The 13,030-nt window shown below is 37.5% G+C and overlaps 1 protein-coding gene across 4 annotated transcripts in view; it reads right to left on the bottom strand.

The window, feature by feature from the left end:
* HEATR1 (HEAT repeat containing 1) overlaps window positions 1-3,313 on the bottom strand; it is a 48,352-nt gene extending 45,039 nt beyond the window's left edge. For 3 of the 4 annotated variants that reach the window (XM_063082899.1, XM_063082898.1, XM_063082900.1), the window contains exons 1-2: window positions 2,893-3,313; window positions 2,101-2,317 (exon numbers count right to left, since the gene is read on the bottom strand). In XM_063082899.1, the coding sequence (XP_062938969.1) occupies window positions 2,101-2,317; window positions 2,893-3,034 (359 nt within the window). In that variant the 5' untranslated portion in view covers window positions 3,035-3,313. The remainder of the gene's footprint in view (window positions 1-2,100; window positions 2,318-2,892) is intronic. The other variant, XM_063082897.1, reaches the window with a different exon arrangement.
* Window positions 3,314-13,030: the final 9,717 nt, after the last annotated feature.

Below are 13,030 nucleotides of genomic sequence, written 5' to 3'. Positions count from 1 at the left end.
TTTTCCATTTTTAAAATATTTATTTGTACATAGTGGTGGGGTACAGTGTGATTTTTCTATACATGCATATACTATACATTGATTATCTTAGAGTAGATAGCACAGCTCTGTACCTGTTAATCCATCATTTTCCCTCCATACCCCTCCCCTTCTGGCCTCTGGTAACCATTATTCTACTCTCTGCTTCTATGAAAACCACTTTTTTTAAAAAATTAGATTCACATACGAGATCATGTGGTATCTGTCTTTCTGTGCCTGGCTTATTTCACTTAACATGATGGTCTCTAGTTCCATCTGTGTTGCTCCAAACTGCCAATTCTCATACAGTATGTTTTGAATATTCAACATCAAACTTTATGTCCCATTCACTTTCTGTCAACTTTTTTAAAAAACCTATTATTATATGGGCCGAGCCTGTGGTGCACTCGGGAGAGTGCGGCGCTGGGAGCGCAGCGACGCTCCCACCGTGGGTTCGGATCCTATATAGGAATGGCCGGTGCACTCACTGGCTGAGCGCTGGTCAGGAAAAAGACAAAAAAACAATTATTATATTAACATAAGGGGGATCACCTAGTCATATCTACATAAAAGCAACTGGCCAAGCAGGTGGCAAAGCTCAGCTTCTCTCCATACTCAAAGTCACCTCCCACAGTTTTCTTAACTACATTACTTCTAAAACCAAAAGACTAATTAAAAAGAAAGTCATATTACATCCCTTGGATAAAAAAAATTAACAATCACAACAATATGTAATTTGTATCAGTTCCTCTACCCTAACATAAGATAGATTCATTGTCAGATACATTAAATCCTTCCCAGTTTTCAAGACCTTGCTCAGATGCCTCCTCTTTCAAGATGCTTTTCCTAATTCACTCAGCCAGCTGAGCCCTCTTAGGTTTATCTAAACTCTTCTATCCTTTTACATGTACTTGCCTTATAGTACCATACCACTCTGCCTTATGTTAGTTTTATACATGACTTTACTGCTAGCCAAGACATTACTTCTTCTGTGAAGCTTTCCTCAACTACCCCAGGCCATGCTACATCCCCAAAACTTTGCATAAACTTCTATTATGGCTTTTATTTCAAAACAGTAACCAAGGGCAAACCTACTCATCCATATATCAAACCCAATCTTTGCTAAATAAATAAAATCAAATGCAAAGAGTACCCCTTACATTAATGATCTATTTGGGGAAAATTACCAGCTAGACAACAGAGGGAAATATCACAAACTTTTGAACGATCTTTTTTGTCTGATGAGTCTAATGTTCTGATAGTCAGAAGACCCAAGTAAAAGATTGTTTTCTCAGTGACTCACTTGCTTCCTGAAAGGAAATCACCGCACCCCCATGTCTCTAATTAATGAAATGAAAATCTTTCTACTTTTAAAACATGTATATTGAAAGAACAAACAAAAATGTGTAAGCTGTGATGTGGTGCCAATAAGTGAGAAAATAAACTAAGTAAACTTACTCAGATAATTTCCAAAGTGGCAGAAAGATCAAACCTTGGAAACAAACTTCAGTTGTATCCCAGCTCAGCCAATTACTTGTGTGACTCAGGCAACTTAACCCTTTTAAGCCTCAGTTTTTGCAACTGTCAAATGGGTATAATACAAGTATCTCCCCATAGGAATGTTGTGAGAATTAAGTGAGATAACACACGTAAAATGCTTACCACAGGGCCTGGTGAGTAAATGCTCAACATACATTAGTTATTACCATTTTTCTTACTTAGGCTATGGTATTTTAGAGGATACTGCTACCTTTTCCCAAAACCACTGCTGTTATTTTGGCAAGAAATAAGTTGAATACCCATTGTCCCAAGTGTGCAGGAACAATCTAATGGCAAACTAATAAGAGATCCTGAGAACTAATGAGGTTAGAACATCTACTCAATATCTTCAGTGGTACTATTCACCATCAACAAACACGAATTTAAAAGCAGAAGAGCATGCTTATCTCAAATAAGACATCTTATTAATTTCTTAATATACATAATTTTTCAGCTTTAACTGTATAAGTGTTTTCAACTACTTAATTTTACAAAAGATCAAAGTGGCTAGCCCATAGTTATTTTTGTGATTCCATTAGCTACCTGTGAATCAACCACTCCAGACATTTCTGTGCTGGCTTAAGCAGGAAGTAAGGTGATAAGTGAATAAGGAATAATGATAGGTTTTCATCCAGCTTTTTGTTCACTGCTTTGGTCTGAACGCTGCGCTCCAAGGTTTTTGCTAGCTGGCTGAACAACAGTGCTTCAAACTGCTCAAAGGAAGGATCAATTCCAAGCAACTCTTCAAGTCCAGTGCATCCTAGAAAAAAAGACCAGTTTTATTTAACAATTCCTTGCAAGCAAATTCATACCACTCCTCTTTTACAGTTTTACTTATCCCTAAAAGTTTCTGAATTCTCTTAGCATGTAATACACAGTTCCAAACACAGATTTCTAGTTTTCACCTTATGGAATCAATGCTATCTCATCAGCTAGGAGAACAGAACGCACTTCGTGGCAGAAGCCATTTCTTCTCGTTTTATCTCTATATTTTTGATATCCCTACAATAACTAGGCAGCCCTCTGGGAAGACCCCTCCTCCACCGCAGCCACTGCCTCCGGCCTCTTTCAGCTGTTCTTCCTTTCTCCATACGGGTATTAGTTGTCCTCCCTGACGAAGTCCCTTCGTCTGGGTAACTTAGATGCCACTACCTATATGCATTTCAAGCAGGTAGCACGTGGCTATGTTATTCTCTTTCCCTTACCGACGTAAGTCGACAAGTTAAAAAAAAAAAATGCTAAGGAAAGGGGGTGGAGAGCAGAATAGGAAAGAAAATGAAACCACATCCAGTAAACAAATGTTTCAAAGCTTTTCCAAGTTAAAGGGCAGCTCACCGATGGCAAAGGCGGTGTCCCTGTCGATGGTGGCCGCTTCCTTGGGGTCAAACAGCAGAGAAGCAACTTCATGTCTCGATAAGAGGCTGGGATCAGTTTGGGGGAGGGCGAGTCGCTGCAGCTGCTGGGCTAAGGACGTCATCTTTCACGCCAGCGGATTTCTAAAGGCACAGGCTGAGAAACACCCACCGTGAGAGGGTCTCTAGGAAGGTCCAAGAGCGTGGCCGCCCCACGGGTTCTCCCACTCAGCAGACACCCGGACCACCCGCGGGCGCCTCACCCTCTCTCGGTAGAGCGCCCCAGTCCGCGGCCACACCGAGCGGCTCGGTGCTCCTCGTCACCCGGAGCTCGGAATTAAGGGAGGACTTAGGAGCCGACAACTCTTCACGGCAGCTCCCACATGGTACCAAACCGTCCAGCCCTCTCCCGGAAACCAAAAGCATGCCTCCCAGCAGCTTCCGGTTCCAGGCGCTACGGCAAGAGAAGAGGTACAAGTCACCGGAAATACGTCGAGTAGCCCCGCCTCCCGAGACGAAGCTCCGCCTCCCACCCTCCTCTCGAGACGAAGCCTCGCCCCCTCCCCGGAAATGTGACGAGTAGCCACGCCTCCCGAGACGAAGCTCCGCCTCCCCAGACGAAGCCCCGACTCCGCCTCTCGAGACGAGGCCCCGCCCCCTCCCCGCCTCCCGAAACGAAGCCCCGCCTCCTCCCCATCTCGGCTGCGGCTGGAAGTTTCTGCTGCATCACGCTGTACGAGCTTCTCCAAGTCATGTCATCTCTGCGAGTTGTTACTTCTAGGAAGTGGGAGCAGGCCGAGGGGGTTGTGACACGGGATGCTGATGGCCGTGCGACCCACTCTATAGATGCTGAATCCCACCGCCCCGGAGCGGGCGATCTGGTCGACCCGCCTTGCTTGACATTCCTGGAGGGCACGTGGTCTACATGTTCTTTTAAAACGAACCCTGTGGAGAAGATGTAACTTAGAAATGATCAACGCACCTTCTTCAGTGGAACATTTCGATGAGTCGCAGCAAATGAATATGTGGGTGCAACTGTCTCCCCGGTCAAAACAGAGTTCCCATCGCCCCCTACAAGTCCCCAACATGGGGGCTCCCCTTTTCTAGACTCCATGCAGACTCCCTTGTATTCACGCGATCTTTTGTAGTTGTTTTTCTTTAACAGCATTTAAAACAAAAAAGGTCTTCAGTTATTTCTACGGATAGTTAGTCATCTCCCTTTTCACGTGGTATGCATTGCCTTGCAGATAATGACACGATTTTTTTTGAAGTTCGAGTGGTATCTGTGTCGTCCTCATGAGCAGATCTCTCAAAGGAATTTTTTTGTCCTTCCAACGTGTCACAGGAATTTTATCTTTTCAAAAGCAATCAGCTGTGGGTACTTAGTCCAAATGAAAACCAGGCCTATTTCATTATCCTATCGGCAAGACGTATTTGCTTTTTTGTTTTAAAGAATAAAATCCTCAACATATACGTCTGTGTAAATATATATATATATATTTTTTTTTTTTAACTTTTTTATTTTGTATTTATTTATTTTTTAGTGGCTTGCTTGTACAGGGATGGAACTCTGGACCTTGGTGTTAGCACCACGTTCTATCCAACTGAGCTAGCCAGCCAGGCTCAACATATTTTTAAAAGCTTTAACAAAGTGAATAGAAAAAGAAAAGTGCTAACATAGTAACATAACCTAACATAGTAAGGGTATTTGGTTTAACCCTTACTATGTCAGCTCCAATGGTATATAGAGCCATGCTGAATTTTACTTTGGAAGTAGGCTAGGAAAGTCATAAAAGAAAACAGGTCAGGGGCTCCTAAATATATATATTTTAAAAAGCTTTGGTTTGAAGAAAATACAATGATCTTGAATTATATATTTTTCTTCATTTTACAAGAATTCTTGGATTTATTCCTGATGGTTTTCTGATTGTTGCCTCCTTAAATCTTGTAATTATATGCCTCACAGTTTGATTATTCAATTGAGGACGGTAGCAAACTTACCTTCTCAGTTGTTAATCAAATTTACACCAGTTTGATCATGTGTAGCTCTGTAATCATCCTCTCCAATAATCCTTTTCATGTCTTTTGCTGTTTTAAATTCATTAAATCCATAATTTTAGCTATAATTGATGCATGTTTCTTGATGCAAGGAAAAACATTGTTTTTGGAGAGAATATTTTAAACATATATTCTTTTATTCTGTTGGGGGGATTGGTTAATATCGTCAAATGGTGAATTTTACTCCTCATTTCAATCAGTATTCAGGGCAAGGACTCTACCCCCAAAATAGCAAATTTGTAAGAGAGATTTAAACGAATGAGTTATTTTTTAAGGATAGTCTCTTTTCCCCACCCCTTTTAATCCAGAGTACAGATCATTGATCATTCCTTTACGCCAGGCTGGGGATATGGAGGTGAACAGGAGACTGAGGTCTTTGCTTTTGGGGAACTTGCATCCCACTGGAAAGAGACAGGCAATACACAGAAAAGCCAGACAACAATCAGATAATGTGATAAGTGCTCTGATGACAACAATGCAAAGCCATAGGAGAGGGTGTCATTAATTTGAGTTGCTGGAGAAGGACTCTCTCAGGAAGGGACATTAAGCTGAGACCTGAATAAGAAGTCTTGAAAAAAATCAAGATCATTCCAGATAGGCTTGATTTTGCCTTTTTCTCTTCCCAAATCACAACAGGGCTCCTTTTCGCCCATCAAATATACCAAGCTGGCCTTTGCTTTATAGGACTTATCACGACGGGTTATGATCTGACTTGTTTTCCTGTTTATTTGTGGCTTTAGCAGGCTGGCAGGAAGCCTGCCCCTAAGATCTGTGGAGCCTCACCAAGAGCAGAAATGGACACGCACTTACCGTAGGTCTAAATATATAAAAGTTATAAATCAACCTAACACACTGTTAACTTGGATACAATATATCCTCCAACTTCAAGTAAACATTTATAATGACAAAATAAAAATTATTTTTATATGAGTGAAAATTAGCAAAATCTAAAAGATAACTGCATCTAATAATTATTGTACCTGTCAGAGTGTCTTGGTAAATCAGCTGATGATTTGGGGTGAGTCATAAAAACATATATATAGTTAATACATTTCCCATGTATTTAGCCCATAAAATTTGGTCTTTATTTGAGCAAAATCAGCAGTTATGCTGTTTAATCAAGATTTTCGTGTACACTGTGTTCTATTAACAATGATGATCAAAAGTTTTTTAAAAAATAAAATTTAATTATATTCAAAGTATATAAAATTTGAATATTTTCATTAAAATAAATTAAAAATTAATACATTATTTTTCACTTGGTTTCAAGAGTTATTTTTCTTCGAAGAAGCCAAATATAGTAATAGCGATAAAATTTTAAGTAAAGTCATTTAAATAAATCTAAAGTTTTATTTATTTTTGGTAACTATTATTTCCTTATGAAATATTTTCATAAAAATAGATTATGCACAAGTTTAGCATTCAGTGTCCATCTGCTTGCTAATGTAAAGAACGGGTATCACCCTTATTCATTTTACATCTATATCGACCTATTTTCAAATTTGAGAGTCATGAATTGTGAAATAACTCATGAATTGTTTAACATTGTTAAAGACTCCTCAGCTGCCACATTTGATTGCTGAGACTACTGCAAAAATTCTTGAGGATATCCAGAACCATAAATTGAAAAACAAAAGGAAAATAAGACATTACATGTTTGGAACTACTTAGGAATAATACATTATTAGGCAAAAAATCTGTTAGGTTCATGCGGTTTGAAAGGAAGAATGTGACAAGTTATGAATTTGTCTTTTCTCTTAACCAAGCACTTCTGTATTCAAATCCTCCCTGGAATTCTGAAAGGAGTGTCCAGAAAGTATAATCCACACATCTTCAGAGTATTCAGATAGTGTGTCTTTTATTTTGAGGATACAGGCAAGAGACCTGTTTCTCTGAAGCTTAAGCGCATAAACGATGACACTGGATGTTTGGGCCTATTGATTTTGCTACAGCAGTGCTTAAATGACAGATTTGGAGGGACAGCCTCCTACATTTTTAAGCAAATCTATTTTTTATGGATTGTGATATGCAAAAAGTAGGGTCTTATCCTGGTGCAAGGATGAAATTGCAGACAAAGGCTTTCTCATGTTTACTGTTGAATCCTCACTACCAAATAAAGTACCTGGGACTTGGTTAACAATATATTTTTACTGTCTTACTGAATGAATGGGTGAAGAAAATGTGCATAGGCTGTACCTGTATCTCCTTCCTTTTCAAACAATATGAATCAGCATGCAAGTGAGTAAGTAGCATTATTATAGAAATAACTCAGAATTATTCTAACTACAATAAAAGTAAATTTTTCAGAAACTTCAGAATTTTATTATTCGATTATTTTCATCATATATCACAACCGACGGGACACAATATCGACTTGAAAATATATCTATTGATGAGAAAAGAAATAAGATGTATGTAATGAGCAGTGTAAACTCAACCTGTGAAATCTACATTTTGGCCAGATGCTAACAAATACATAATTAAATGACTAAGCAGTTAAATATTTGTTTCTTCATATTGTTTCCCAAACAAAGTTACTTGAATTGTTATGAATTGGAGCACGGTGGTCTTGTCACAAAAATTTACAATTATTTTTCTGGTTATTTTGGAATGTGCTGGTGAGGAGCAGGGAGTTAAAAAAAAAAAAAAAAGTGATTTGGAAACCAGCAGGAGTAGTGCCTGGTATATCTTTAGAAAACAGCAGGTGGCACCAAAGCGTTTTCCAGACCCCAGAGGGCATTCCGTGATTTCCCCAGGTGCCTTATGGGCAGCAGCAGTTTTCAAACTTTTTATGTTTGGAAATTATATATAATCATCTAAAAATTGGTTCATTAAATCTTCCACACGTTGTAAAATGCAATACAAATAATGCTTTCGCACGTTATTTGGAGAACTACAGGACTTAAAAATGTTTAGATGTTCTTGGGTAATGAGAATCATTCAAAGTCGCCATCAAATGCATTTATCTGTTTAATAAATACATTAAACTGGAGGTGTGGGGATCCAGAGTTCCTTCTTTCTCCTGTCTCCATCTCATTCTAAGTTGCTATCGAATTTTTGCCACTGGGGACATTGTTTATTGCTTAGGGTCATGGTGAAGTGGAGAACTGGCAAATCAAGCAAGGTGACATTCATATAAATACAATGGTGAAGAATTATCCAGAAAAGTTTGGGTGGTGGGAAGGATGATGCTGTAGACTGGATGCCTCCCCCAACCTCACTGAGGCTTAATCCCCACTGTAACTGTTGAGGGTGGGAAATCCTATTATAGTCATTGGAAGGTGGGGCCTTGAAGAGGTGATTGGATTGTAGGACTGTGCCGTAGTGCACGGATTAGTAATGGCAGTCGTGGGTGTATTTCTGAGGGCTTTGAAAAGAGAGTGCATGAGGGACTTTGGCTCGCTCTCTCCCTCTGCAACACAACTTTTGCAACGTGATATCCTGCCATCACCAAAGTCCCCACCCAAGAAAGCCTTCACCAGCTGTGTTCCCTGGACTTTGGACTTCCTAGCCTCTGAAAATGTAAGCACTAAATTTCATTTTCTTATAAATCATCCGGTTTAGTGTATTTTGTTATAAGCAACAGAAATGGACTAACAGAGAGGGGGAGAGAGGAAGGACTTGGCTCTATGTGAGGTGGGTTTGAAGGAAGATTTGGGGTAGAAAGAAGGGTTTTGGGGAGAAGGAAATCCAGCTGCCTGTGTGAGATAATATTAGATATTAGATTGATAAGAAGTAGATAGAAAAAGTAAGAATGTTTGCTTTGTGTTATGTTAGGATTCTCCCCTAGGTATTCCTAAAGATTTCTGTTAAGATTTCAATTTATTTTCAGGTCTATTGGGGAATCAGACTAATTTTTTTATAGTGTAACTCCATGCTCTGGCTGGTTTCAAGAGCTAGTAAGCCAGTCTAGTTTTATGTGGGTTATTTAAATACGAGAGTGCTTCAAGAAGTACATGGAAAGATTCACAGCTTTTTCAAGTCTACTTTTCCCACGAACTTTCTGAAGTACCCTCATATTATAAAGAAAAAAGACAAAAATATCATTATTTCCTCTTGACATGATTATATACCTAGAAAAGGTAAGGATTCAGTTCTTAAAACAGCTGTATATAGGTAAAAAACTTACAATAAAAGAGCCAATTTCCAATAGCAACACACACACACACACACACACACACACACACACACACACACACATGCAAAGTACTTGAGAGAAACTCATAACAGGATCTTTGTAAATAAAACTATAAAACCTTATGGAAAATTTTAAAAGATTCGAATAAGTGGAGAAGATGGGTAGCTATATTATGCTCCTGGATAGGAAAACAAATATTACATAAAATGTCTATTTGCCATCCCCAAGTTAATTTACATACTTAATTCAGTCTTAAGAAAAATCCCAGAATGGTTTTTAAAATTTGACAAAATAATTCCAAAGTGTATATAAAAGACTAGGTATACCAGAATACATTTTTTAGATTCTCAGAGGGACATTTAATGGAAAAATATAATAAAGTAGCATTACCAGATATTTAAAATATACAACAGAGCAGTTTCAGATGTAAAAGAGTGTAACTCTGGGGCAAAAAAACAGACAAATAGACCCCCAGTACCAAATAGCTAACCCAGAAATAGACTCCAATATATGTGAGTATTTAAAATAGTACAAGGGAAATATGAAAAACAATCATGGAAGAAAATATCCACTAATTAATGTTAGAGTAAGCAATTTTGGTGGAACAAAAAAATCAAAATAGATATTCATCTCAATCCATGCACGAGAATGGATTTCAGAGCACCTCAAAGAGAGAGCTCTGGACACCCAGAGAGGGTCTCCCCCTGAATTCAGCAGAGTACTGGTCAGGGCTTCCATGAGAGTAAATTACCTAAAGCTGAGGAAAGAACCATCTGAAAAGATGAGGAGAAACAATACCTGAATTCACACAGGGTGGGGAATAGAACCTGTTCCTACAAGTGATAGTGAAAATCTCATGATTCACAGTATTGGGCAGAATACACAGAATGGTGTGGCCTCAGAAGTGGGAATAACTGACCCTAGACTGAGCCCTGCTCCAGTCCCACCTAACACATCTTGAAGGTGAGACCCAAAGATAAAACTGTTTCCAAGTAACCTAACTGCATTCCAGAACAAAGTTCAAGAATAATTATAGGATGTACAAAAATATCCATCACCCAACAAGGTAAATTTCACAATGTCTGGCATGCAATAAAATGTTAAAAGGCATGCAAAAAAAAAAAAAAAAAAAAAAGCAAGAAAATACAGCACACAATGAGAAACATCCATTGAAACTGTCCCAGAACAGACACAGATGTTGGAGTTGACAGACAAGAATAAACTATTGTTATAACTATATTCCAGATGTTCAAAAAGTTAAATAGAGACATGGAAGATTTTTAAAAAGATCCACGTTGACTCACTAGAGAAGAAAACTACAATGGAGGAGATAAAAAATACATGGGATGAGTGGCAAAGTACATATCACAGAAGAAAGGATTAGTGAACTTGAAAGCATAACAATAGAAACTATCCAAAATGAAACATGCAAGCACACAGAGAAGAGAGAATTTTTAAAAATAAGCAAAGTATCAGTAAACTATGGGACAACATCAAATGGACTAACATATCTATAATTGGAGTCCCAAAGAGGGGGGGGATAGCAAAAATATTTAAAGAGATAATGGCTGGCCATTTTCCAAGTTTGATGAAAAATGATGCATCTATAGATCCAAGAAGCTCAATAAACACCTGACCAAGAAACAGGAAGAAAACTACTACACCAAGGTTCATTACGGTCATAATGCTAAAGAAATTATGTAAAAACTTAAATACTAGGAAAAGAAGAAGATAGTGGAATTGCATTGTGTATTTATCAATTTGGGGAATGATGTGAGAAGAGGACTTTCTGGAAGTTTCAGAAAAAAAATTGTTGAGGAGAACATTAGCAGATATAAGCTACATATAAACTACAAGTTCAAGTATGTTCTGCTTTTTAAAATAATGCATAAACAAATTAAACAAATTTAAAACGCAAGCAGCAAAGCAAAAAGACAGCAAAGCTGAAAGATAAAAGGATAATATTATATATGTATATTTGTATGTATGTAATACATATCCCATAATAGTAATGAGAAAATCGCTAAGATTTCAATAAATAAACAACCAAAAAAACATAACCAAATGATTTGCACACAAAAATCCAACTAATAAATTTACGGGAAAATGTTCAACTCTTTTAGAAAGCAAACCAGTGCAGATAGAATAATGCATCTTATATTTTAAAATTAATAATTCAAAAAATTTAAAACTAGCAAATTTTTTAAATAGTAAAGTTTCAAAAAGTAATCTCATTTATGATTATATAATAATTAGTATTACATAATATTTTGCAATATTATTTAAAGTAATATGATTTATTCCTGGCGAAGGCATATTTTAATTTATGTTTTCATGCATTACCAGTGATACTATAAAGTAGTGTCACCCTTTCAGAAGCAGTTTGGAAATATGCATAAGCAACTCAAAATATGTTCATACCCATCAATTTACTAATTCCACTTCTGGAAGTCTATAACAATCCAACATTACAAAGCCATGAACAGACTCTTATCACTTTTTTTGCATGGGATGGTGGGTTTTAAAATATATAGTTATATGTAGTTAAGTATAATACAGTTAATATAAGTATACAAGGTATGTATTTAAATATAAAAGTTTAAAAACTATAGTTTGATAGTTTTAAATAATCAAGGATCTTTTTCTAACTTGTCTGTGTTTACCAACAAATTTTAATGATGTTGTTACAGAGCCCACGGGTCTGGCTGCCTGCCCCCTTTCAAAAGCAAACCACTCAAAAGTCAAATGTTGGTGAAAATGGAAGTCAGCTGTTATTCAGGAACACCAGTGACCTGGGGACAGATGCTGGGCTAACCCATCTCCCTGGTAAACCTGAAGGAGCGTGGCCAGACTAAAGCCATCTCCAAGACTCAGATCTACTGAGGATTTTTAAAGAGGAGGCTGAGGGAATGGAACGTGGGACATGAAAAGCAGGAGAGAAGGGGACGTGAGCTGTGGGGGGTCTGTGCAAGGGTCAGGTGCAAGGTCTCGCCAAGGTTCCATCTGGTTTGTGCTCCTGTCCTTGCTGTTATCTCAGGGTCCTGCTGGAGGGTGGAATCAGCACAGCTTTATTGAGTCTTCCTTGGTTTCACAGGGTCTGCAAGTTTGCAACTTCAGGCTGGCTGGAAAACAACTTTACATTTATGTAAATAAAGACATTTTGCCCTGTAATCAAAGTTCGAAATATCAAATAACCATGGGAAAAGAGGGAACTCAGAGAAATTCATTCCAAGAAAACAAACCGTGTCCTTTTAAAATCTTTTCGAATCCATGTGGTTTTAGGTCCTAACGTAGCTTCAGTCCTATTCATTCCAACAATGTCACTTTCCATTTTCAATCAGCTTCTAATGTTTAAACCTTAGTAAATATATTTTTTTCCTGTAAATAACTGTGTAAACAACTTACTAAGGACAATATATTAATAATTATTTTCCCACAGCACATTTTGGGTTCCACTATTTTAAAGACTTTTCTTTAGACTGGGAACAGAGAACATGCTTTGAAGAAGACTTTCAGTTCTGGGAGTCAGGTCCCTAGAACAGCAGGAGTAATGATTTACTCCATTTAACATACTCCATTTAATATAATTAATCATTTAATGATTTACTCCATTTAATGTAATTAATCATTTAATGATTTACTCCATTTAATGTACTCCATTTAACATAATTAATCATTTAATGATTTACTCCATTTAATATACGAGGTACTTCCAAAAGTTTGTGAAAAAATAGAATTAAAAGATAATACGAATTGTTCCATGAACTTTTTGAAGTACCCTCATCCTTATAAAGACATTGGGAAATTTTTCATGATATATCTCAGAGGACCTTCCTGGAAAAGTCATTGCACATGTAAACATTTTAAGCTTGTAGCTTATATATAAATATATCAACCTTAATTTTAATTTTGTAACTTATATATA

The sequence above is a fragment of the Cynocephalus volans genome, chromosome 18 (assembly GCF_027409185.1).
Source record: "Cynocephalus volans isolate mCynVol1 chromosome 18, mCynVol1.pri, whole genome shotgun sequence".
NCBI lineage: Eukaryota > Metazoa > Chordata > Mammalia > Dermoptera > Cynocephalidae > Cynocephalus > Cynocephalus volans.
Note: the sequence above shows the minus strand (reverse complement) of the source record. Positions and strands in the feature narration are given on the sequence as shown.